Source organism: Lithobates pipiens, unplaced genomic scaffold (assembly GCF_037356315.1).
Source record: "Lithobates pipiens isolate NorthernLeopardFrog02 unplaced genomic scaffold, aLitPip1_a1.2 Scaffold_19, whole genome shotgun sequence".
NCBI classification, from domain to species: domain Eukaryota; kingdom Metazoa; phylum Chordata; class Amphibia; order Anura; family Ranidae; genus Lithobates; species Lithobates pipiens.
In genome coordinates this window covers 335,438,190-335,465,298 of record NW_027507764.1, presented here as the reverse complement: position 1 = coordinate 335,465,298, position 27,109 = coordinate 335,438,190, and the positions used below count along the sequence as shown (strand labels likewise).

Here is a 27,109-nt window from a genome sequence, read left to right as displayed (position 1 = left end):
AGGGAGCCAGGAGCAAAGCTCCGTTGTTTGTGTCAATGGATGCAGGCAGTGGGGCTCAGGAGTGAGCCCGCACAAGTACCCTTCTCAGCAAGTGGCTTGCTGGGAGCGTACTTGGAAGAGGGAGGAGCCAAGAGTGGTGGCAGGAGACCAGAGAAAAAGAGGATCAGGGCTGCTCTGTGCAAATCCATTACACAGAGTAAGTATAACATGTTTATAATTTTAGAAAAAAGTAATGGTTTAATATCACTTTAACACCTAAATACAATTGTATCTTTGGCATGTGTTAGTAGAACTGTACAAATCTTTGCAACTACTTGGCATATCCAGGTGAATTATACCTTGCTTTTTCAGGAAAATTGGGCATTTATTTGTTGGTACTGTTAGTGTTACTAAACCCACAACAGTAAAATCAGTCTGTATACACAGTAAAGCATGCTTGTTATACTCACTGTTGAACCTAAAAGGGTTAATCCCCTGCACTGTGTAAAAAGACTGTTTGATTCTGTCTTCTCTGATCCTCCCCTTCTCCCACTGTCCACAATGCATCTCCTGATAAGACAGAGCCTTTGTAGGCACTCTGAACATGCTCAGTTTGGTTCTCCGGAGAGGGTGCATGTGATCAGCACAGGGACAATCAGTACACTCTGTTAGAAAAGTTTTAAATGTTTATTGTGTGACTATTAGAAAAACAATAGTCCTGAGACTGATTTGTTAAAAAGCTTACTTCTGAGCACATTATTGTATTAACTCATTGTATTGTTTTGTCTTGATTAACTCCATAGTAAGTTGTAGAATCATTAGATTTAACTAAATATGATAGCCTAAGAATGTACAGGAAACATAGCTAAAAGAATAAAAGGTACCAGTTCGTACCATGACAACTTAATTTATGTTTCCTCAGCCAATAGAAGCATAGAGATGTTATTCTTATGGGTTATGTGAAGGCGGGACACAGTCTTTTGGGAGACATTTTTCTTCAGCTTTCGTCCTGTAAGCATGTCTCTCTGTTGTGGGCCACATCAGAAATACATTTTCCTGCTTCTCAGAACACCCGGAGTTTTTACTGATCACAAGGGAAATTCCTAACATTTTTGGTCTTTCGAGCCGGGAGCAACACGCTGGTTTTCAGATCAGACTGCCCCGACAACACTTCGGTGAGTATTGGACTTTGAAGCTCACCGACCGATTATAAGTCCCCCCAATCAAAGTTATTGGTGAAAAAGGGGCAGGGGCAAAAAAGATCTGGATTCCACTGTCTGTTTCCGAACCTTGTGTGATCCAGTCCAGGTGTTTGAGAGGTAAGATAATTTAAATTATTCTTAAATCTTTCTAAGAGTCTTTTCTTCTCTCTTTGCTTCTGGTTTAATGTGTTGTAATTGCCGACATTGGTATTGATCGTATAATATCTAGATGATCCAGTGCTCGTAGACAGAGACACTTGGGGACGTTGTCTAAGGTAAAAAATTACGTCGCCCGCTGTCCGGACAGATAACAAAAAGATTTGAGGTATACCGAATGTCAGAGGTTGAATGCCTGACTATTTTAAGCGCTGTTTAGTTAAGTGATCTATAAAGATCGCAAGGCTAATATTTTTTTTTCTCTCCTTTCTCAGTGTGTTAACTTTCTCTTTTCTCATGTTTAACTTTTCTGTTGATGTTGCAAGCTCATTGAATAACGGTACTGCTGAGATACGTTTTAATTATTTTCTAATTCTCCCTATAGTGTGGGGAGTGTTGATGTTTATATTCTTCTTATATTCTTTTTGTTACCGTGAACCGAGAGTCACTATTCCAGTGTTTTATAGGTTAATGAGAGACCAGACAGACACTGACAATGGGGAGTAACCTTTGTAAGAGAATATCTTGTGCTTGTTTATGTTGTTGTGTCCCTGAGGTGCCGTTAGGAGATAAGAAATTTATGCATAGCAATGACCCAAAGTCTGTTCAATACTGTGCTAAGTGGGAGAGGAAGTTTGGATTTAATGGTAAATTAACTGTGAAAGGGTGTCAGGAGTTGGTGGATAAGCTGAAGTTGTTAGGACCTAAAGATCAAAAAAGGTATGGGTTAAAAATGGCTGAGTATTGGCTTCAGCATGCTAAAATTAGGGTAGAAGGAAAAAGAACAAAGGAAAAATGCCAAGCCCAATTGCCCCTAGTGGACAAAGAGGATGATCTCATCTGTTATACCCAGAGACCACCTCCCTATAATGGTCCTCCCCCTCAGGTGCAAGTAACTGCCCAGAGTAACACCTTCCCTGTGACATCCACCCCTGTCAAAGGAACCGCCTCTGAACAAAACCCCAACTCCACTTCCTCAATCTCTCCAGACAGTAGTTCAGTCCTGGAGATGAACAGATCGATCCTTGAAACATTAACTGACGCCATAACTCATGCACTGGGTGCCCCAGCAGGAGCCAAGAGACTAAGTAAACCTCCTATTAGGTATGGTGTGGAGGACGGTGAGGAATACCCCTTGATAGAGGTCCCAAACCCAAGGGGAGGACAGAATGATGCACTGGGCCAGCCATATCCCTTGACTATGACTGTTTTTCGACCATGGACTGACAGTGATATACAAAAGGCTACAGAACACATAAAACATCCAAAATTAGATCCAGCTGAATTCATTGAAAACATAGAGGGATTACGGAACAGTTATAAATTGAATGGGGTGGAAGTAGAGAGAGCCCTGAGGAGAGTATTAGGATCAGATTGGGCTTCGGTAAAGGGGGATTGGGACCCCTGCGCCCCAGCAAATGCACATGGACGGGGGGATCCATTGCCTCCAGAAAGCCCAGACTTAGGAAACAGGTTGACTGCCCTACTGAACAGATGCCAGCTTAGATGGGTACAACGGACTGATTGGCAAAAAATAAATATGACAGTACAAGAAGATAAAGAAAGTGTCAGTGACTACCTAAATAAATTACGAGAGATTTTTAGAGTGTTCTCCGGGCTCCCCGAAGCTGAAGATGTGAATAGTGCATATCAGCAACAGCTAAAGATTGCTTTTTTAAATGGATTGAAACAGGATCATAAGGATTACATTGTTAAAAACATGGTTACTTACCGAACTGCATCAGTTTTAGATGTTTTACAATATGCTAAGCATTCTGAGAAGTATTTGAAAGCAAAAGCAAAAAAGAATTTGAAAGTAAAGGTTTTTATGCAAGGTGATGAAGGAGAGGAGGATGCAGAAGAGTACAATGCTGAGGCAGAACAAGAGGGGTCTCAGAGGGAGAGGCACAGGTAGTTTTAGAGGAAGGAACAGTTTTAGAGGAAGAGGAAGGGGTAGAGGACAATGGAGGAATAAAGAATGGGTGGAAAGAAGGGAATGTTGGGATTGTGGGAAAAAAAAGGGACATTTGGCTAGGGACTGCCCTGAGGGGCCAGGCCCTCACAAATCGGATTGACTAGAAACAGTATGTGTGAGCCACCTGGAAAAGATAGGGTATGTTGAAAGCTTACCACAGGTCGAGTTAATGGTGGAGAGAAAATGTGTACAGTTTTTAGTGGATTCTGGCGCCTCTAGGACCTTAATTCACCCTGCAGATGCGCCCCATATTGATAAATCTACAAAATCTATTTTGGTACAAGGAGTAAGTGGAAAATTGGTGAGGGAATTACTGTCTGAGTATGTCACCATTGAGGAACCAGAGACAGGGGTTAAAATCACAACCAGAGTGATCTTATCTACTGTCTGCCCTGTGAATCTCTTGGGTAGAGACCTAATGTCAGCCATGTGCATGTCAGTCAGTGCACAAAATAATGGGTTTGCAGTCCAGGTAGGACAGGGACCCATTAACCCAATAGAAGATACACACTACTATTACTCCTTAGATGTGTATATGAAAGACAAGGAGACAGTTGATACTGTTGACAAGATGATTAATTATGCTGAAACTGTGATGGAAGGGAGGACAGTGGATTTACAGACACCAAATAGAGTTCACTGCACAATGTATTTTAAGAGAACACCAGGGCCTGATAGGTATTATGCCTCCAGATTTTTCTTAAAGAAGGAAGTTACCCTGCAATTAACCAATGTTTACTGGAGTGTTGAGGGATTTTGTGTATCAGCATGTTGTATACCCCCTGAAGAACAGGTTCTGTTTAGGGAAATTGCCCCACATCTATCCTTAGGTAAACCTAAAAGCCGAGATTGGAAAGATGTAGGAGAGTTTGTGAAGGAATGTCAAGACCTAAGAGATTGGGCTCCTGTGGGCCTATCTGATTTATACAAAAGTAAGTCGACAGGTTATTTCTGTCACAAACCCTTGGGACACGAAATTATTACAACACCCTCAGCACACATGTGGGCTGCAGGAACTGAATGATACTTGGCACATGAGGATCATCTGTTAGATGGGCTTCCAGAGACACTGTGGACTAGAGGTCCAGCAGATGTAGGACTCATAAAAGGAGTCCAACCAGTAACCATCACTCCAAAATCACACTACAGACCCCACCTTAGACAATACCCCCTTAAGAAGGAAGCAGAGGAGGGTATAGCCCCTGTAGTAGATGAACTTTTAAAAACTGGGGTGATTATTCCATGTCCTGATAGCCCTTGCAATACTCCTCTTTTCCCTGTTAAGAAGGCTCCGCCTTCTACAGGCTGGAGAATGATACAAGATCTCCAAGCTGTTAACCAGGCAGTTATACCAAGAGCTCCTGTGGTACCAGATCCACACACATTACTGAATGATTTAGATCCAGGGAATAAATTCTTTTCTGTGATTGATATAAGTAATGCCTTCTTTAGTATTCCGGTGCACCCCGACCATCAATTTTGGTTTGCCTTCACCTACAGGGGAAAAAGGTACACCTTCACCAGACTGCCCCAGGGCTATTGTGAGTCCCCTACCATCTTTTCACAAGCAATGTCCTCAAACTTGGCTCAGTTTATACCCCCAGGGGGAAGCCAGCTCCTCCTCTATGTAGACGATATCTTAGTGGCGTCTTCCACAGAGGAGGTTTGTAGGGCTGATACAATGGCTCTGTTATATTTTGTCCATGATCAAGGGCATAAGGTAAATAGAGCTAAACTTCAGTTGTGGCAACAGCAGGTCAAATACTTGGGGTACAACATCTCAAAAGAAGGTCGGCACCTGGATGAGGAGAGAATACGAGCACTTCTCCAGCTGCCAAAACCAAAGACAAAGAAACAAATGATGTCCTTTCTGGGTATGACAAATTTCTGTAGAGCCTGGATTCCTGGGTATTCAATACTGACGGCCCCATTGCTACAGGCAATATATGGGAGCCCGATGGCCCCCCAGGATGCTATAAAATGGAGTGAGGAAACAGAGACTGCTTTTACTGACATAAAACAAGTCCTTTCTAGCTCATCAGTGTTAGCCTTACCAAATTATGACAAACCTTTTGAACAAACAGTGGACTCAAGGGAAGGTCACATGACATCAGTACTTACACAGTCACATGGTGGCCATCAGAGGCCGATTGCCTACTACTCTACAAAGTTAGACAGTGTAACTAGAGCACTTCCACCCTGTGTACAGGCAGTGGTCGCTGCAGCTGAAGCAGTCAAGGCCTCAGCATCTATAGTGCTGTATCACACACTGACTCTCAAGGTACCACATGCAGTGTCTGTTATCCTGTTACAGCAAAAGATATCACATTTGAGCCCAGCACGACACCTTTCCTGTATGACAATACTCTTGACACAACCTCACTTAACAATACAGAGGTGTACTACATTAAACCCATCCACGCTACTACCACTTCCTACTGACGGGTATAAACATGACTGCACTGTTGCCATCGCTGAAAAGGTACTGCCACGAAGTGATCTGAAAGATGTACCATTATCTAACCCTGACATGATACTTTTTGTTGATGGTTCTAGTAAGAAAAATCCAGATGGCACAAATGCAACAGGATATGCAGTAGTGACACAGGATGAGATTTTGGAAGCGGGGCCACTACCAAAACATTATTCAGCACAAGTTGCAGAACTTGTAGCATTGACAAGAGCATGTATACTGTCAGAAGGAAAATCTGTAACCATATACACTGACAGTCAATATGCCTTTTCAACAGTGCATGTTTTCGCACAACAATGGAAAAACAGGGGGATGGTCACCTCCAGTGGTAAACCAATTTCACATACGGACTTCATTTTAGAACTCCTAGATGCAATACAGTTACCAAAAAAGCTTGCAATCTGTAAATGTCAAGCACATACAAAATATACGGACCCTATCTCAAAGGGAAATAAAAGGGCAGATGAAGCTGCCAAAATAGCGGCACAAGAAACACATAAAATAATGACAGAACAGGAAATCATAGTGATAGATCATACAGTCCTTACTGATATGCAGCAAAATGCCCCCCCCCCCCCCGGGGAAAAACAATATTGGAAAACAAAGGGTTGTACAATAATTTATGACATTTACACATCACCTGAAGGGAAACCGGTATTACCAAAATCTTTATTTAGGTATGCAGCAGTATTGACACATGGAGTAACGCATGTGTCAAACAGGGGGATGACTGAGATGTTAAATAAAGTATGTACAGCCTATGGATTCACAAATTACTCAAAAACTTTTTGCTCTCAATGTCTTATATGTGCAAGACACAATGCTCAGGGAGGTATAAGACCACAGAAAGGGAAGTTCCCTACACCGCAATATCCATTCCAACACATTTGCATGGATTTTATTGAATTAGACAAATGTGAAGGGAAGAAATATTGTTTGGTAATTATAGACGCCCTGACAAAATGGGTGGAGATATTCCCGACAGGAAGTGCAGATGCACAGACTGTAGCCAAAGCATTACTAAGATATTATTCCTAGATTTGGAATCCCTGAAAGGATTTACAGTGATAATGGACCCCATTTTGTAAATAAAACTATACAACATTTGACAGAAGTGATGGGTATCCAAATAAAAAATCATTGCGCCTACCACCCCCAATCAGCTGGATTGGTGGAGAGACACAATGGAATTTTAAAAAATAAGCTGAGAAAAGCTATGGAAGAAACTGGTAAAAATTGGATGTACTGCTTACCATTGGCGGTAACTAGTATGCATATTACACCCACAAAAGAAGGTTTGAGCCCATTTGAAATAATATATGGAAGGCCATATAAAATACCCTTATTGCCAAATGAAACACCAGCTGAAGAATCTGAACGTACTCTATCAGAATATATGTCTAATCTGTTGAAACAGAAGCAAATTAATGAAGTCTGTTCTATTCCAGAAGGTCCAATCCAAGGAGAAGAGAAAATCCATATTGGAGACTGGGTCCTGGTAAAAATAATAAAGAGAAAGCATTGGCACTCACCTAAGTAGGAGGGACCGTATCAAGTTCTTCTCATCACTCCCACGGCTATAAGGATAGCAGAGAGGTCTACCTGGATTCACCAGTCCCATTGTAAGAAGGTTTTACAGGCAGAGTAGGGCCAGTTGGCTACAAGAGGTCCAGAAAGTCCGGCTACAAAGGGAGGTCTCACACAAGGTGGGACTTGTCTCAAACCGGTGAAGTCTCCCTCCCCTTCCAACTCCCCTATCCTATCCGCTGGAACTCTGTAGCTGGTTAGGATGAAAGGGACAGTAATTATCCTTGGGTTACTGGTGACTCCAGGAGAGGCATCCATAAGAGGGGGTAGGCGCTATGGAAGAGTAGAGGAACCTTTGGATTGGGAAAGAACAGGAAAAGCATTAAATCTAACCTTTATAGAGGGAATAACTAGCACTATACTGGTAGACTTCTGTCAGATTGCAGATTGTGGGGATACAACTGGGGCTAGAGGACTTCTATGGGCAGATAAATATATCTGCTGGCTCTGGAATAAGGCAGGATGTCAAGCATGGGATCAGGCCCTATGGACTACAGCGCATCAAGATTGGGGGTATAATCAACCAGGGGCTAAAAAGAGTGGTATAAAGGAGAGACTCATAATCACAAAAGCGGCCAACTCCCCCTGCACAAATAGTAAGAACTGTAACCAACTATTAATAACATTAACGGAGCCGAGGAAGGAAGATCAGCGGTTGTATTCCATGGGAGCATGGGTGTCAGGAACTGACCCCTCAGGAACATTTTTCCTTGAGGTATTACCACCTAATAAAATTAAACAACAGGAAAAAGTAGACTCAGAAGGGAAAGAAGAAGGCCATACTAAAATAGAAGTTCTGAATAAAACTATAAGATTCACTAACCTAACAATAGAAGATGCCATAGCTTTGGAGACGGGCTACCAAGAAAAAAATGAGTGGTTAGAATGGTTGAGGTACACGGTTAGAACTCTGAAAAAGGAAAACTGTTTAGTTTGTGCCGGAGCCAGACCACATTTAGCAACAGTTCCTTTTCCTCTAGATCACAATACAGATCCAGAAGGTTTAAAATGTATGTTGCAATTGTATAATAAGAGCTATAAACCTGAAGCAAATTCTACTTGTCACACATTGAGTTTGTCGTTTCCCCCAGTACAGAGACCTCAGATACCTCCAGCGGTTACCGCTTATCCGGGCAACTTTACTTGTTTTGCACTCCCAGGGAACCGTAGCGCGGTGGATCTTGGGTCACTACCTGATGACTACTGTGTGGAGAGGATTAACACGGACAATGGTGACTGGGTTGAACATGACATTCAGAGAGCTGATGTCTGGTGGATGTGTGGGGATAAGAAACTGCGAGCTAGACTACCGGCCAATGCCCAAGGGGATTGCGCTATGGTCCAGCTGGCTATGCCCCTGAGAATCCTGTCAGAATACCCGTGGACTAAGAGTCACCGACAGTATCGTAGGGACACCTCTCCCTTGGGGTCATTTGACTCTCAGATCTACATAGATGAGATTGGGGTTCCTCGCGGGGTGCCGGACGAGTTTAAAGCCAGGAATCAGGTGACAGCTGGGTTTGAGTCTCTTCTCTGGTGGGTGACTATAAATAAAAATGTTGACTGGATTAATTATATATATTATAACCAACAACGATTTGTAAACTATACTAGGGATGCTGTGAAGGGCCTAGCAGAACAGTTGGCCCCCACATCTCTAATGGCCTGGCAGAACCGAATGGCTTTAGATATGGTCTTAGCTGAAAGAGGAGGGGTATGCAAAATGTTTGGTAGCATGTGTTGTACCTTTATCCCCAACAATACAGCTCCTGGAGGAACCGTGACCAGAGCCTTGGAAGGACTGACTGCGCTATCGAATGAATTGGCGGAAAACTCAGGTATTAATGATCCATTCACAACTTGGCTTGAAGGATGGTTCGGTAAATGGACTGGATTTATCACATCATGTTTGATCTCAATCGCTGTGGCTTTGGCCGTTTTGGTTACTTGCGGATGCTGCTGCATTCCCTGTATTCGAGGACTTTCACAAAAACTCATTGAAACTGCAGTCTCAAGAACAATGTATCAAACCCTCTCTACCTCTGAGGAGACCTGTGTGGACATTGAAGCTCAACTTAATGACATACAGTCCGAAAGTGTATAACACAGGGACTATCATCGAAATGTGTTGAGATAAAATAGTCACACAAAGAGGAGGGAATGTTAGAAAAGTTTTAAATGTTTATTGTGTGACTATTAGAAAAACAATAGTCCTGAGACTGATTTGTTAAAAAGCTTACTTCTGAGCACATTATTGTATTAACTCATTGTATTGTTTTGTCTTAATTAACTCCATAGTAAGTTGTAGAATCATTAGATTTAACTAAATATGATAGCCTAAGAATGTACAGGAAACATAGCTAAAAGAATAAAGGTACCAGTTCGTACCATGACAACTTAATTTATGTTTCCTCAGCCAATAGAAGCATAGAGATGTTATTCTTATGGGTTATGTGAAGGCGGGACACAGTCTTTTGGGAGACATTTTTCTTCAGCTTTCGTCCTGTAAGCATGTCTCTCTGTTGTGGGCCACATCAGAAATACATTTTCCTGCTTCTCAGAACACCCGGAGTTTTTACTGATCACAAGGGAAATTCCTAACAACTCCAGACAGAGGATCAGGAGTCATGCGCCTTATAGGACAGTCAGAGTAGAATGAAAACTTTTTCTACAAACACTGACACCAGACACTGATAAAAGTCACAAGACTGCTACCCTGTTTCCCCGAAAATAAGACCTAGCGTGATTGTCGGTGATGGCTGCAATATAAGCCCTACCCCCCAAATAAGCCCTACCCTGAAAATAAGACCTACAAGGAATTTAACTAGGGCTTATTTGGGGGGTAGGGCTTATATTGCAACCATCACCGACAATCACGCTAGGTCTTATTTTCGGGGAAACAGGGTATAAACTGCTGATGAGAAAGGGTATTTAGCCATTTATATTTACTAAAATAATTGTATTTCCGTGTTGTGTACTGTGGGAGACCAGATATAGTGAATCCAGGGTCCTGGGTATAGTAACAGTATTCTTTTTGTATAATTTTGAAGGGAAAAGTGGCCAACATAGCATTTGTCAATCTGTATAGCCTCCTGTAAGGTCTCAAGGTTTTTCAGATGAAAACCAGGTACACATTGGCAAAAACTAGACAGAGTTGAAAAATTAGATTAACCACTTCAGGACCGCCGTATTGCCAATGTACGTCAGCACAATGGCACAGGCAGGCATAATCACGTACATCTACGTGATTGCCTTCCAGCGGGTGGGGGGTCCGATCGGACCCCCTCCCGCTGGTTACGGCGGTCCGATTCGGTCCAGGAGCGCTCCGTGATGAGGGGATGGCCGTTGGTTTTCGGCCACCCCCTCTGGATCGCTCCTGGCCAATGAGAAGCTTCCTCCCCTGTGTATTGTTTACACAGGAAGGAGGAAGTGATGTCATTCTCCTCGGGGCGGTCTTTTTGACCGGACTACGAGGAGAAGAGTAAAAGTAAGTGTGCACCAACACTACACTGACATGTAGGTACACACAGGCACACAAACCCCCCCCCCCCGATCCCCCCCCGCCCCCCCTCCCCCCCCAGTCACAGTGTCACTGATTGCATTGATCATTTCTTTACTGATCAATGCATTCAGTGTCAGTTGTGACAGTAAAAACTGTCAGGACAGTTAGTGTTAGGTCCAGGGTAGCCCCCTATCACCCCCCAATAAAGATTTAACCCCCTGATTGCCCCTAGAGTTAACCCTTTCACCCCCTTTTGCCAGTGTCACTAAGCGATCATTTTTCTGATCGCTGCATGTGTCGCTAGGTAGCTAGTTATTTTTTTAGGTTCACCGCCAGGTTTTTATATCGCTAGGTACCCCGATATACTACCCAATAATGGGTTTAACCCCCTGATTGCCGCTAGTTAACCCTTTCACCCCCTTTTGCCAGTGTCACTAAGCGATCGTTTTTCTGATCGCTGCATTAGTGTCGCTACAGTCGCTAGGTAGCTAGTTATTTTTTTAGGTTCACCGCCAGGTTTTTATAGCGCTAGGTACCCCGATATACTACCCAATAATGGTTTTAACCCCCTGATTTCCACTAGTTAACCCTTTCACCCCCTTTTGCCAGTGTCACTAAGCGATAATTTTTCTGAACGCTGCATCAGTGTCGCTAGGTAGCTAGTTATTTTTTTAGGTTCACCGCCAGGTTTTTATAGCGCTAGGTACCCCGATATACTACCCAATAATGGTTTTAACCCCCTGATTGCTGCTAGTTAACCCTTTCACCCCCTTTCACCAGCGATCACAGTATAAGTGTCACTGGTGATGCTGGTTAGCCAGTTAGTTATTTAGGTTCCCCGTCAGGTTTTTATATAGCGCCAGGGACCCCCATATACTACCTAATAAAAATTTGAACCCCCTGATTGCTCCTAGTTAACCCTTTCACCACTGATCACCGTATAAGTGTTACGGGTGACTCTGGTTAGTTTGTTTTTTATAGCATCAGGGCACCCACCATTTATTACCCAATAAAGGTTTAACCCCCTGATCACCCGGCGGGTGATATCAATTAGGTTTTAGGGTCAGGGTCTGCGTCGCCCCAGGCAGCGCTAGGTTAGTGCCAGTACCGCTAACACCCACACGCAAAGCATACACCTCCCGTAGTGGTATAGAATCTGAACAGATCAATATCTGATCTGATCAGATCTATACTAGCGTCCCATCTATACTAGCGTCCCCAGCAGTTTAGGGTTCCAAAAAAACGCATTGTTAGCGGGATCAGCCCAAATACCTGCTGGCACCTGCGTTTTGCCCCTCTGCCCAGCCCACCCAAGTGCAGTATCGATCGATCACTGTCACTTACAAAACACTAAACACATAACTGCAGTGATCGCAGAGTCAGGCCTGATCCCTGCCATCGCTAACAGGTTTTTTGGTAGCATTTTATATTCAAATCCGGAAGGCAGTGCTTGGTTTTCGGGGTCCCGTACGTGGCTAGGCTCCCAAAAAGTCCCCCACATGTGGTATCCCCGTACTCGGGAGAAGCAGCAGAATTTATTTTGGGGTGTAATTTGACTTCTGCCCATAGCATGTGTGAGCAATATATCATTTAGTGACAACTTTGTGCAAAAAAAAAAAAGTTTGTAATATTCCCGCAACTTTTGGCAAAATATAAAATATTCCATGGACTCAACATGCCTCTCAGTAAATAGCTTGGGGTGTCTACTTTCCAAAATGGGGTCATTTGGGGGGGTTTTGTGCTATTTTGGCATTTTATGGCCTTCGAAACTGTGATAGGTAGTGAGGAGTTAAATCAAAAATTTGCACCCTTAGAAATCTTGAAGGTGGTGATTGGTTTTCGGGGTGCCGTGCGCGACTAGACTCCCAAAAAGTCCCACACATGTGGTATCCCCATACTCGGGAGAAGTAGCGGAATATATTTTGGGGTGCAATTCCACATATAACCATGGCATGTGTGAGCAATATATCATTTAGTGACAACTTTTTGTAAAAAAAATTTTTTTTTTTTTTGTCATTATTCAATCCCTTAGGACAAAAAAAATAAATATTCAATGGGCTCAACATACCCATCAGCAATTTCCTTGGGGTGTCTACTTTCCAAAATGGGGTCATTTGGGGGGGATTTGTACTGCCCTGCCATTTTAGCACCTCAAGAAATGAGATCGGCAGTCATAAATTAAAAGCTGTGTAAATTCCAGAAAATGTACTCTAGTTTGTAGACGCTATAACTTTTGCGCAAACCAAAAAATATACGCTTATTGACATTTTTTTTACTAAAGACATGTGGCTGAATAAATTTTGCCCTCAATGTATGACTAAAATTTAGTTTATTCGATTTTTCTTATAAAAAAAAAAAAAATCGCAGAGGCAATCAAATACCATCAAAAGAAAGCTCTATTTGTGGGAAGAAAAGGACGCAAATTTCGTTTGGGTGCAATATTGCATGACCGCGCAATTACCAGTTAAAGCAGCGCAGTGCGAAATTGCAAAAAGACCTCTGGTCCTTAAGGTATTTATTGGTCCGGAGCTGAAGTGGTTAATGATTTTAAATACAGATTAAATAAACGAATACTCATTGATCATGCCAGACTCTTTCATGCAGGTGCATTGGAGTGCCATTCAGAATGACCAGCACATAGGTGTTTATGGGCCCTGTACAAGGAGCACACTGGTGTGTGTGGGCCCTAAAGAAGCCAGGAGTGTGTGTAAAAGCCCATGCTATTACATCACAGCAGTAAAAAGAGTTAAAGGGGGTGCTCAGCAGGACTGACTGTGGCATGGCAAGTGCTTTATGCGTTTGTCAGTGAAATCTATCATTTTGCACTAAGGCTTTACAATTCCTGCCTTTAGCACCCGAGGGAGCACACCGATCTGGGCACACAAAATAGAGCTATTCGGGTTTTAAAGAGGACAAGGACCAAAAATTCTCTCTTGTCCCCCTGTACAGTGCCCTCCTGCTCCCCCATACTGTGCTCATTTGACCCCCCCCCTGCCGTACTGTGTTCTCCTGACCAGCAGTACTGTGCCCCCCCCCCGACCCCAGTATTATGTTCTCCTGCCCCCTCTGTGCTGTGCTGTCCTACCATCTCCCATACTGTGCCCTCCTGTACTATGCTTTCCTGACTGCAGTATTTTGCCCTCCTGACCCCCCCAAACTGTGGTTTCCTGCACCCCCCTACTATGCTCTCTTTACCCCCCTGAACTGTGCCCTCCTAACCCCTCCCCCCCCCCCGTACTATGCATTTCTGTCCTCCTGTACTGTGCCCTCTTGACCCCAGTTTGTGCTCTCCTTCCCTCCCTGTACTGTCCCCCCCCAATAGTGTTGCCTCCTACCCCCCCATACTGTGCTGCGGGGGCCCAACTTATGATCCTGCACACAGGCCCACTGCTTTCAGAAAATGCCCTTGACCTGAGCTCATCATTGTGCATCCATTCCAGATGCTTGTATGTGACATACATCACATACATCTCATACAAGCACGTGGGCTGGATGCAAGAGGTGGATCAGCAGAATGAGTGTGCCAGGACAGGTAGATGTTTCTCATCTCTGCTTCCTTTCACCACTCGGCATATCATGCATAGATGAGAAGAGGGTACAGCAGTGGAACAGAAGAGCAGGAGGTTAAAGCGGTGGGGCAGATGTGCAAGGAGGTACAGTGGTGGAAGAAATGAGAAGGGGGTTCAGCAGTGGGACAGAAGCAGGAGGGATTTAGTGTTGGGCCAGGTGAGCAGGGGGGTTCAGTGTTGGGGCAGAAAAGCAAGGGGTAGAGCAGTGGGACAGATGTGAAAGGAGGTGTATGGTGGGGTAGCAGAGCAAGGGGAAGAAGGTGGGGAAGAAGAGCAGGGGGTACAGAGGTGAGACAGAAGTGCAGGAGGTACATTGGTGGGGCAGATGAGAAAGCGGGTTACAGTGGTACAGCAGAAGAGCAGATGGGTTTAGGTCAGTGTTAGGACAGATGAGAATGTGATTCAGTAGCGAGACAGCAGAGCATGGGGATACGGCAGTGGAGCAGATGTGCAGGGAGGTACAGTGGTCGGGTAGATGAGAAAAGGGCTACATTGATAGGACAGATGAGAAGGGGGGTTACAGTAGTGGGACAGTGGTGAGAGAGAAGAGCAAGGGGGTACAGTGGTGGAGCAGATGTAGAGGAGGTACAGTGGTGGGAGGGATAAGAAGGGGGTTCAGCGGGGGGACAGAAAAGAAGGGGGGTACAGTGATGGGGCAGATGAGCAGGGGGTTTCAGTGGTGGGGCAGATGAGCAGGTAGGTTCAGTTTTGGGCCAAATGAGAAGGGGGTTACAGTGGTGGGAAAGATGAGCAGGGGGTTACAGCGGTGGGGCAGCAGAGGGTACAGAGGTGGGGCAGATGTGAAGAGGGATGCAGAGGAGGAAGGAGGTACATTGGTGGAACACATGAGCAGGGGGTTACAGTGGTGGGGCAGAAGAGCAGGGGGAACAGAGGCAGGACAGATGTGCAGAAGGTACAGTCGTTGGGCAGATGAGAAAGAGGATTACAGTGGTGGGATGAGATGAGCAGATAAGTTCAGTGTTAGGACAGATGAGAAGATTGTTTAATAGTGGAGCAGATGTGCATGGAGATACAGTGGTGGGGCAGATGAGAAAGGGTGAACATTGGTGGGGCAGATGAGCAGGGGGTTACAGTGGTGGGACAGAAGAGTAGGGTGGTACAGTGGTGGGGTAGATGTACAAGGGGTTAAAGTGGTGGGACAGATGAGCAGGGGGTAGAGAGGTGGGGCAGATGTGAAGGGTAGTACAGTGGTGGGGCAGATGTGCAGGGGATTACAGTGGTGGGGCAGATGAAAAAGGGGGTACATTGGTGGGGTCGATTTGCAGGGTAGTACAGTGGTGGGGCAGATGTGTAGGTAGTACAGTGGTTGGGCAGATGTAGAAGTGGTGGGGCAGATGTGCAGGGGGTTACAGGGGTGGGGTAGTATAGTGGTGGGGCAGATGTACAATGGGGGGGCAGATGTGCAGGGGCTTACAGTGGTGGGGCAGCTGTGCAGAGTAGTACAGTGGTGGGGCAGATGTACAAGGGGTTACAGTGGTGGGACAGATGAGCAGGGGTTAGAGAGGTGGGGCAGATGTGCAGGGGGTTACAGTGGTGGGGCAGATGTGCATGGTGGTACAGTGGTGAGGCAGAGGAGAAAGGAGGTACATTGGTGGAACAGATAAGCAGGGGGTTACAGCGGTGGGGCAGCAGGGGGGTACAGAAGTGTGGCAGATGTGCAGAGGGATGCAGAGGAGGAAGGAGGTACATTGATGGGGCAGAAGAGCAGGGGGAACAGAGGCGGGACAGATGTGCAGAAGGTACAGTCATGGGGCAGATGAGAAGAGAGTTAGAGTGGTGGGGCAGATGAGCAGATAAGTTCAGTGTTAGGACAGATGGGAAGATTGTTTAATGGTGGAGCAGATGTGCATGGAGATACAGTGGTGGGGCAGATGAGAAAGGGTGATCATTAGTGGGGCAGATGAGCAGGGGGTTACAGTGGTGGGACAGAAGAGTAGGGTGGTACAGTGGTGGGGTAGATGTACAAGGGGTTAAAGTGGTGGGACAGATGAGCAGGGGGTAGAGAGGTGGGGCAGATGTGAAGGGTAGTACAGTGGTGGGGCAGATGTGCAGGGGGTTACAGTGGTGGGGCAGATGAGAAAGGGGGTACATTGGTGGGGCCAATGTGCAGGGTGGTACAGTGGTGGGGCAGATGTACAGTGGTGGGGTAGATGTGCAGGGGGTTACAGTGGCGGGGTAGATGTGCAGGGTAGTATAGTGGTGGGGCGGATGTACAGTGGGGGACAGATGTTCAGGGGTTTACAGTGGTGGGGCAGCTGTGTAGAGTAGTACAGTGGTGGGGTAGATGTGCAGGTTGGTAGATGTGCAGGGTAGTACAGTGGTGGGTTAGATGTGCAGGTGGGACAGTGATCCGAGGTGCATGAATTGGGACTGATCTGAGTTGTGGAGTTGCAGGATGTTAATTTCTCACTACTAAAGTAGTTTACAGCATTTACGTTATAAAAAAATCCTTTTCATGATTAAGAGTGTGAAATTGAATTTTTTTGTTATAAAATCAGCACACTCAATTTCGTTAACATTTTTCGGCACACTGTGCTCATGAGGTTGCCTACCCCTGGCCTATTACTTTGTAAAAGAGGTATATTGTTATCTTCACAGACCATAAAACAATTTTGAATTATAGACACAGCTACATACATAGTCTTTTGTACTTATTTCAGCAATAACATTTAAAGTCCTCATATTTGTATCTCTCCTGGAATATGAAGGAGAGTTCACTCAACCAAAACATATGCTTGCATAACCTCTAAACTCTCTTCCACCACCAAACCCTGTAGTTGGAGATAAGAGTATCCAAATAAAAAATAATATTATTTAAAATAATATACCATCTTCGCAAATGATGTGGGCTCCATTGGTCCATAGAGTATTCATAGTATGCTATTGCATTAGAACACCATTTTGTAAACCACAATCTAATGTTTAAATAAAAAAAAAAAAACTTACAAAAAAGTTTCATGAGTCTGTTGTCTTTTTATTGAGATTGGAAATTAATTTTTATTTATTATTAACTTTTTTTTTAGGTTTAATTATGCAAAATGTCATTACAACGGCATGCTATTGTTTATCAGCAAAGCTAGAATTGCAAAAGCTAATGAAGCGTCTATGAACCTTGTTAATAAATTGCACCCAATGAAATGTTATTTTTAATAGAGTTTAATCAGCAAGGGGCCTTCTGTCTGTCTTTAGTGCCACAATAACCTCAAAAGCAGCAACAGGCTTTTTATGATAGTGTTGCTTATATAGGCTTGGCTGGCTGTCCATCTGTGCTATCGTTAGGGCTTAAATGCATATGCAATTCACACTCAGGAAAAAAGTCAAATGCTGCTCGCTTTATTGGTTTCTGTAATGATTTAATCTGCTTTAAATTGCCTTTCAGTTGCACAAGGATTGGCCACAAGCTGCTCCTGAGTTACCTGGAGCTTATTCTGAGTTGTACAGAGCTGCTTGAGTTGCCTTTGAAATTCCATTTACTTACATGGGGAAGAGAAGGAGCTTAGATGCAACCCAAAGCCGATATACAATAGATTAGCTCTAACCATGCTTGTAAGAATTATCAGTCATGATGCCACTTTCTATGGGTAAAATATGCCATCGCTGTCCAAGCCATCTGGTCAAAGTAAGGTGTAAAAGGGGCCTCTCCATGTTTTTATACGTAATGGTTTAGACCAGTGATTCTCAACCAGGGTTCCGTGGAACCCTAGGGTTTCTCCAGAGGTTGCTAGGGGTTCCTTCAGCATTGGGCAATTTCTGCCTCTCAGATAAGTTCCCACTCACACCATTGATCTTTTTAACTATCTTTAAGGAGGTAATTCTTCCCAAAGACCACACGTGTAAGGACCATTCTTCCCACTGACAATCACACTAATGTATCATGAGTTGTAGATACAATTTTTTTTTAGCAGGGGTTCCCTGAGACTGGAGAACTGTTTCAAGGGTTCCTCTGTGTTGAAAAGGTTGAGAAAGGCTGGTTTAGACAGTAACAGGCTCAAGTTTGAATGAAGCTAGGAAAATTCTTAAAACTGGTAAAACCCTGCATCTACACAAATAGAAATTTCAATGGGGTGGGGAACTGACAACCGTTAATGCATAAAGTTATAAGTCTACATGATATTTTGGCCAAATGCCCACAGTTGATTTATTCACTATGCTTATTCCACTTTAAGGCCCCATTCACACCTGAGCGTTTTGTAGTTTGAGGCCTTGAAGGGGGAAAAAAAAATCTATTATTCTCTATAGAGATGGTTCACATCTCCACTCCAAAACAGGTGAAGCCAGAAGCTCCAAAACGCCTGAAGCCAGAAGCTCCAAAACGCCTGAAGCTCAAACAAGTTCTGGAACTTTTTTTTTTTTTTAGGCAGATATGGGAGTTTTTCTTTTTACATTGGTGACCTTTTTTGACCTGCACAAAATCGCAGCAAAATGCTGTAGAAAGTGCAGCAAAAACGCAGCAAAAATTGCGGCAAAATTGCTGTAAAATCGTGCGACTTTCTGCCTGAAAACGCTACTCTCAGGTGTGAATGGGGCCTAATGGCAAATATGATACACAATGTTTATACAATTTTTTTCTTTTAAGGTTGAACTTGATTTATACATGGTTTTAAAATCTAAGTGTCATATCCTTTCATCGATTTGTTTATTTAATCATCTATGGAGAGGTCAATTCACCTAAGAACAGGACAGCATCGGTCCTTTTATCCTGTATCATGAACATGAAGGGGTGATCTACCTTAAATGTAGTGGTTATGGGGCGCATTCTGACAGTTGCAACGGCCCCAGTAGCTGCTGCAGCTTCTGTGCCCTCTTCATTAACCTCCACAAAAACTTTGTGATATATTTGTGACACATAAAGGTCGCCTTTATCTGATATTCCTGTCAGATCAGCTTTTTGTGGCTCAAAGAGGTCACTCATCCCCATTTTGCTCAGGTATGACTTCAGGTCATAGTTTTCTTCAAGACGAAATCTTGGGAGTTCTAGCTCCACATCAGTTGGAGTCATCATGTCACGGCTGGTCCACTCTTTCAATTTTGCATAGCTTAGTTCTTTATGTAGCTGTTGATGATTGGAAAATGAAAATATTGGCATGGACACTTGAAACAAAATTCAATGCAATTGAGTTTCAGGACATCAAACTGCAGGAGTTCATCTTAATAAAACATCACAAATATCAGCCTCAAGTGGAGCTAAGCTCAAATAGTGAATATTTGCTATGTTATAGGAAACATCTAGAAATGTTCTCTCTGCCCAAGCAATACCCTAGAAAATCTATTATTTTTTAGAATTCATATTGGAAAATAGCAGTGTACTTCTTGGTATGTGCGGGTACCTGTGCCTCTTGTACCTAGAACGTCATACACTAGCTATCTGTGGTGTTAGAGAGGGGAATTGGGCCTTAAATGGGGCACATAAAGGAACCAGATGTAGTAAAGTAAAGACATTTATTGAACAACCATTTACATAACATAGTATGTCAAGACATTAAAGATGCTTCCCGGCCACCCAGTATCCTGCTCTGGCATTTAGATTTTTGATGTAGGTAGGGGGATGAATACTTTCCCTCCTACTGTCCTCTTTTGCTCCCTCTTCTTTACTCCCCCAGCCATTGGGGTTAAAGAGGAACTGCACTCTGCTCACATAATTTGTAATAAAAACATCTTTACCATTCTGAAACTTCCCTCCAACCACTTAGCATATTATTTTATATATATTGTGAATCTGTACTTGGCAAATATGCTTCAGAAATCTCCCTCCACTGAGTCTGGCTGCAGCCATTTTAACTGTGGGCAGCTGAAGCTGCTGCCTGTTCACTTCCTGGATTTACACAGACACACACCTCCAGCTCTGCAGCCCGGCAGCTCTCATTGGTCCTCTTATTACTCACCCCCCCTCCTTTCCTGGCAAACTCTCATGAGAGTGAGAGAGAGAGCATGGTGTATGATGTCATACACCTAGGCTTTTTTCCAAACAAGAAACAGGAAGTGGGCCGTATAAGGTATTTACTGGCAGAATTTTTTTTTTTACTTATCCAAAGTTAAAACAACAAGGGCAGAGGATTTAATAGATGGAAAGTTGAATGACTGAAGTTCCGTATTAATATAGAATAATTTTTGTGTGTGTGTGTGTGTGTGTGTGTGTGTGTGTGTGTGTGTGTGTGTGTGTGTATATATATATATATATATATATAAAAAATTTCCCCCCACAGAATTGTCCTTTGCATCTGTTCCTGATGAGGCAGTGCAAACCCCGAAATGCATTTAGCTATCAAAGATGCACAGTTGATCTATGATGGAAATGATCCTTTGCAATCATGTTTATGTTATCCTGTATATGGAGCAATATTGGCATATTATATTATACACCATTCAGTGTCCTATTTGAATTCAGTGCACCATTTAGTGCAGTCCAGATCCCCTTCATTCTGAGCGCAACACACTCCTGATCCCCTGCATTCTGAGCATGTCCCTGCATAGTGTGTACCTGTCTCAATCCAATTATCCAAAGCACTAAGTGTCAATTCTGTCCACTGCCTCATTCTTTATCGATCTGTATGAGTCACTTCTGATGAGTTTTCCTGGCATCAGGAGAAAAACAGTGATGGGGGGGAGGGCACCGCCTGTGATTGACAGCCTCAAATCTGTACACGTGTCCTGTGTGAAAGGGAGCGCGTCGCTTCCCTCCAATCAGCTCTCAGAACTCTCCACACTGCTGTACCTTCTGTTCTCTGCCCCCTGCTTTTCAGAGCTGAGAGATCCTGTGTGAATTCTGTGCTTTGAATGGATGTAGGGGGAAGACGGCTGTAGTTGCACATGTATAACTTATGTAGGAAGATTTGTTTCACCTTTGTATCACATTTTGTATCACCTGAGGCCAGTCACTTCACTGGGTATAGGTAAGAACCGGTTCACACTGGGGCAGCAAGACTTGCAGCGCGACTGCCTCAGGCGACCGGGATCCGACTTTAGCGGCGGCTTGCAAAATGACTTCTGTAAAGAAAAGTCAATGCAAGTCGCCCCAAAAGTCATACAGGAACCTTTTTTTAAGTCGGAGCGACTTGAGTCTTTTTTTTGCCAGAATCATGATTTCAGTTCGATTTTAACTGCTTGCTGACCAGCCACCATCATTATACTGCGGCAGGTTGGCTCTCCTGCGCAAACCGCTGCAGGTGTACATTGGTCTTTGCACAGGAGATAGTCCCTCACGATCATGGTGTACAGAGGACAGGGTTCTGCCTATGTAAACAAGGCAATTCCCCATTCAGCCTGATGACAGAGATCGGAATAACTATCTCTGTCATGTCCCTGGTAGCCCATCCTCCCTACAGTTACACACCCAGAGAACACTTAACCCTTTGATTGCCCCCTAGTGTTAACCCCTTCCCTGTCAGTGTCATTTATACCTTGAGCAGTGCATTTTTATAGTACTGATCAATGTAATAATGTCACTGGTCCCCAAAAAGTTTAATTTGGGGTCAGATTTGTCCGCTGCAATGTCGCAGTCCTGCAGATTGCCGCCATTACCAGTAAAAACAATAAAAAAAAAGTGCCTAAATCTATCCCATAGTTTGTAAATGGGATATCTTTTGCGCAAACCAATCAATATACGCCTATTGCAATTTTTTTTTACCAAAAATATGTAGTAGAATATATATCGGCCTAAACTGATGAATACATTTTTTGGGGATATGTATTAAAGCTTATAGCAGAAAGTAAAAAAATATATATTTTTTTCAAAATTGTCGGTCTTATAGCAAAAAATAAAAACCACAGAGGTGATCAAATACCACCAAAAGAGAGCTCTATTTGTGTGAAAAAAAAGGACGTCAATTTTTTTTCTACAACGTCGCACAACCGTGCAATAGTCAGTTAAAACGACGCAGTGCCATATTGCAAAATTTGGCCTGGTCATTAAGGGGGCAAATCCTACAGAGACCGAAGTGGTTAAACAGGACAAATTACATAATAAAATGTATCCTTGTAGGCTCAAGTAACATTATGTTGTTATATTTTTATAAGTGTTTCATTTAAAAAAAAGCAACAGTAGATGCTTAGTAGAAGAAAATGTAAATAAAATGGGGGCATTAACAAAGACTGGTGTAAGCACAGTGCTTGCACAACCCTTCTAGACTTAAAGCGGAGTTCCACCCAAAAAAAGGAGCTTCCCCTTTTTTAGTGCAGGTGACTCCCTGACATGCGACATTTGGCATCACATTTTTTTTTTGGGGGGGGGGGGGGGTACTCTCTCTTTAGAGGTATCCGCCTCCCTCTTCCCCTGGGGCTCCGCGGCACTGGAAGGAAGTACACCTCTCCCCCCTCCCTCTCTGCAATCTTCTGGGATAGGTCACAGGTCCCAGAAGATTGCCCAGCCATTTACAGCACGCAGCATGGCTTGCACATGCGCAGTGCAGCTCGCACATGCGCAGTGCAGCTCGCACATGCGTAGTGCGTGCCCGGCTGTGAAGCCACAGCCAGGCGCCCACAGTAAGAATGCCAGCACTATGGAGAGGAGGGGGGAGAGGAGCAGGGCTTTCTACGCCCGCATCGGTGGACCGTAGATCAGGTGAATGTGCGATTTATTAAAAGTCAGCAGCTTCACTTTTTGTAGCTGACTTAATTTTTTTTTCGTTGGAACTTCGCTTTAAAAAAAATGGAGCAGATGCCTCACCTAAGTAAAAAAAAAAGGGGGCGCAAGCAGGGAACATGCCTGGCAGCAGGCAGCACATATGTGGTAAGAGCTGGAGCCGTATGCTCTGATATCTTTCGCATGCTCCACTCTATATTGAAAACTGTCACATTCCCTTTGTTAATTAGGGGCAGCCCTGCACTAGTTTGTATTTCATTCCCAAATAGAAACTGGCGCAAATATGTTTCCTGCACCATTGTAATGCAGGCACAGCAAACCTAGCTAGTTCTCCGGTATGTAAAATGACAGTATTTGTCTCCATGTACAGATCGGGGTGGATTTACTAAAGGAAAATAGACTGTGCACTCTGCAAGTGAAGTTGCTCCAAAACTTAGTAAATGAGGGGAAGCTCTGCTGACATCCATCATCCAGTCATGTACAAGCTAAAATCTGATTTTTTTTATATATATATTTTTTTATTTCCCTTGCATGTGGTTAGGTATCCTTTGCAAAAGTGAAACCTCATAAGCTGTGTAGCAACTGCACTTGCAGTGTGCACAGTCTATATGCCTTTAGTAAATAAACCCCCATGTATCCATGTACACCCTTGTTAAAGCTTAAAAAAAGTCAGGATGAATTCTGAAAAAAGGACGTGCATGATAAATATCACTATCAATATAACTGTATGCCATAACCCAACTCAAATTGTTTTTTTTTTATGTTTTAAGTATAAATTGCTCAAAGCTGACCATATAATGGGTTGGAATGGATTATTGTACACTGTTGCAGAAACTCAGTAGTATACAATACACACTGAGCACTGCAGCTGGATATCTATACAAGGCTGCTACAGTATATAGCACATAAACATCTAAATGTTCAGATCTTACCTGTTCTAGTCCAGTAGTGTTGTCTGTAATGTCATCAGGCAGCAATATTATCATGTTTAGTTCATTATTAACATAAGGGATTTCAAGCACCTTTGTCTTCAGATCCTCAATGTAGAACATATTAAATTTGCTTCTTTGAAACATCATTGGTACCATTTTTGTTTGTTTCTATATAAGAAACGAGATATTTGCAAAGGTGGGACATAAATACGATTTAATGTCTTCACACATAACGTACACGACATACATATTTTATTAAAAGACTTCCAAACCTTGCTCAGCCTGAATGGTCGTTGTTCTGTGTTTTCTTCAGGAAATTTAACATTCCAGCTGCCTTTAAAATAGAGCGCGTTCACCAGGACCAACTTTGTTAGTGAGTCAACTGAGCTTTCTGGCAAAAGATCCTTTATTTTGTCTTATGGGTAAAAAAAAACAAAAAACAAAAAGACAAAGCAATGCTGGACGTTATAATTGACTAAATAGATGCCTTATATCACATCAAAATAAATGCATTTTACTACGTAAGAGGCAAAAAACGAGAAATAATCAAAATCGGTCAATTTCTCCCTCAGCATTCAAAGAAAAATGTATATATCAAATAACATAAGCAGCTGCTATAACAAAAAAAGATACCAAATATATGTCAAATATCAGATCTTAATTCAAGATGATCACCTTCACCACACCGCGTGTAGTGGCCACGCCCTCCGAAGCAATGACAAAATGCATCAGTGTGTGCACACACAGCAAGCTACATTGTAGGGTTTCCACGCTCACCTCACCCGGGAACACCACTGGAGTGGTGAGAGGTAGACAGGAGTGAGTGACTTGTGAGCATCTTGTGATACATCGTTGTTACATGCCTTTTTATTTTTATTATACTGTACGTGTGCAATCTTAAGGAAACCATTAAATAAATACCCTTTCAATACCAGATTACGCTATGTGCATTTCTGTCCTCTGCTTGTGATGAGCAATATTTTAGATGGAGTGTATGCAGTATGCTGGTAACATCCTTTGAAAGACAAGTGCATAACCTGGTATTATCTGGTAAGTGGATTACCTAGGGCAGTGATGGCGAACCTTGGCCCCTCAGATGTTTTAGAACTACATTTCCCATGATGCTCATGCACTCTGTAGTGTAGCTGAGCATCATGGGAAATGTAGTTCCAAAACATCTGGGGTGCCAAGGTTCGCCATCACTGACCTAGGGTGATTGTAATACACACTGTGTGGTGAAGGCGAGCATCTTGAATTAAGATCTGTAACGATTTTTTGTGTGATGGACTATACTACAATTATATCTGCTTATTCTCACCTATAAAAAGTGGAATTTCTACTCATCTACACTATTAAAGTGGACTCATTAGCAATCTTTAAATATTTGGATTGTGTAGCGCTACTAATGTTATGGTATTTCTTAGCTTTGACATATTTTTGGTATTGTATTATGTAAGAATCTATTTATGGTCACTGGTTGTCCTACACCAGGGGTGCCCAACCGCTGGCCCGCGGTGCCCTCTGATGTGGCCCGCTATGTCTTGCTCTGAGATGGTGGGTCAGCAAGCCCAGATCGCGGGTTCCCAACCCGTCATCTCTGAGCATCAGCGCAAAGAACAGAGCCGTCGCTAGAGGAAGCAGTACCTGCCAGCAGTACCAGTACCAGCCAGCAGTACCAACCAGCAGTACCAGTACCAACCAGCAGTAACCACCAGCAGTACAAGTACCAGTCATTTGCACCAGTATCAGCCAACAGTACCTGCCAGCAGTACAAGTACCAGTCAGCTGTACCAGCCAGCAATACCAGTACCCACCAGCAGTACCAGTACCAACCAGCAGTACCAATACCCGCCAGCAGTACCAATACCCGCCAGCAGTACCAATACCCGCCAGCAGTACCAATACCCGCCAGCAGTACCAATACCCGCCAGCAGTAACCGCCAGCAGTACAAGTACCAGTCAGTTGCACCAGTATCAGTCAACAGTACAAGTACCAGTCAGCTGTACCCGCCAGCAGTACCAATACCCACCAGAATTACCAGCCAGCGGTATCTGCCAGGAGTACCAGCAGGCAGTACCCAACAGCAGTAACAGCCAGCAGTACCAGCACCTGTCCGCAGTACCCAACAGCAATACCTGCCCTGGAGGACAGCCAGCAGCAGCCACCAGTTTTAACCACCTAGGAACAGCAGCAACCAGCTGCAGGAATCCTGAGGAAGAAGTCAAGATCAAGGTCAGTTGAGATGCAAGTAAACCGCTGTGCATCCATGCGAAAGCAACCCCTTTCACACGATTGGTCCGATCGGGTCTGCCTGTCTGTTTTTCAGGCGGACCCAATCGGACCCTCCATTCACCTCTATAGAGCGGCAGATGTAAACGGACTCGTGTCTGCTTACACCCGCCTATCTGCAATCCGATCGCCTTAAAAAAAACAGAAGGGTATCTGTCCCCTTCTGTCTGGGCAGATTAGAGGGCCCTTAGGGTAGAGCGGGCTGCATCTGTCCACTCTGCTCTACATATACAGAGTGGACACAGATCTGCCATCCGCCCGCTATGCTCATTGTGGGCCACGACTGGTTATCAAGACGCTAAAGTGGCCCTCGCTCCTCAAAAGTTTGGGCACCCCTGTCCTACACCATCAGCCTGGAATCATGCATTTCAATGAAAATCAGATAAATTGAGTGTTGACAGCAGGGATGGGCTTTATGTTCGGGTCGAACATAAAGCCGAATAGCGAACTATTTGGGGTGTTCGCGGCAAATTCAAAAGTCGTGGAACACCCTTTAAAAGTCTATGGGAGAAATCAAAAGTGCCAATTTTAAAGGCTTATGTGCATGGTATTGTCATAAAAAATGTTTGGGGACCTGGATCCTGCCCCAGGGTACATGTTTCTCATGCAAAAAAGTTTTAAAAACGGCCATTTTTTCGGGGAGCAGTGATTTTAATAATGCTTAAAGAGAAACAATAAAAGTGTAATATTCCTTTAAATTTTGTACCTGGGGGGTGTCTATAGTATGCCTATAAAGGGACGCATGTTTCCTGTGTTTAGAACAGTCTGACAGCAACATTTCTAAAGGAAAAAAAAGTCATTTAAAACTACTCGCGGCTATAATGAATTGTCGATCCGACAATACA

General features: G+C 43.7%; 1 protein-coding gene across 3 annotated transcripts in view; it reads right to left on the bottom strand.

The window, feature by feature from the left end:
• Window positions 1-17,417: 17,417 nt before the first annotated feature.
• The window catches only part of LOC143996811 (leukocyte elastase inhibitor-like), a 127,764-nt gene continuing 118,072 nt past the window's right edge, over window positions 17,418-27,109 (bottom strand). For all 3 annotated transcript variants that reach the window (XM_077492086.1, XM_077492088.1, XM_077492087.1), the window contains exons 6-8: window positions 24,247-24,389; window positions 23,975-24,142; window positions 17,418-19,517 (exon numbers count right to left, since the gene is read on the bottom strand). In XM_077492086.1, coding sequence (XP_077348212.1) covers window positions 19,113-19,517; window positions 23,975-24,142; window positions 24,247-24,389 — 716 coding nt within the window. In that variant the 3' untranslated portion in view covers window positions 17,418-19,112. The remainder of the gene's footprint in view (window positions 19,518-23,974; window positions 24,143-24,246; window positions 24,390-27,109) is intronic.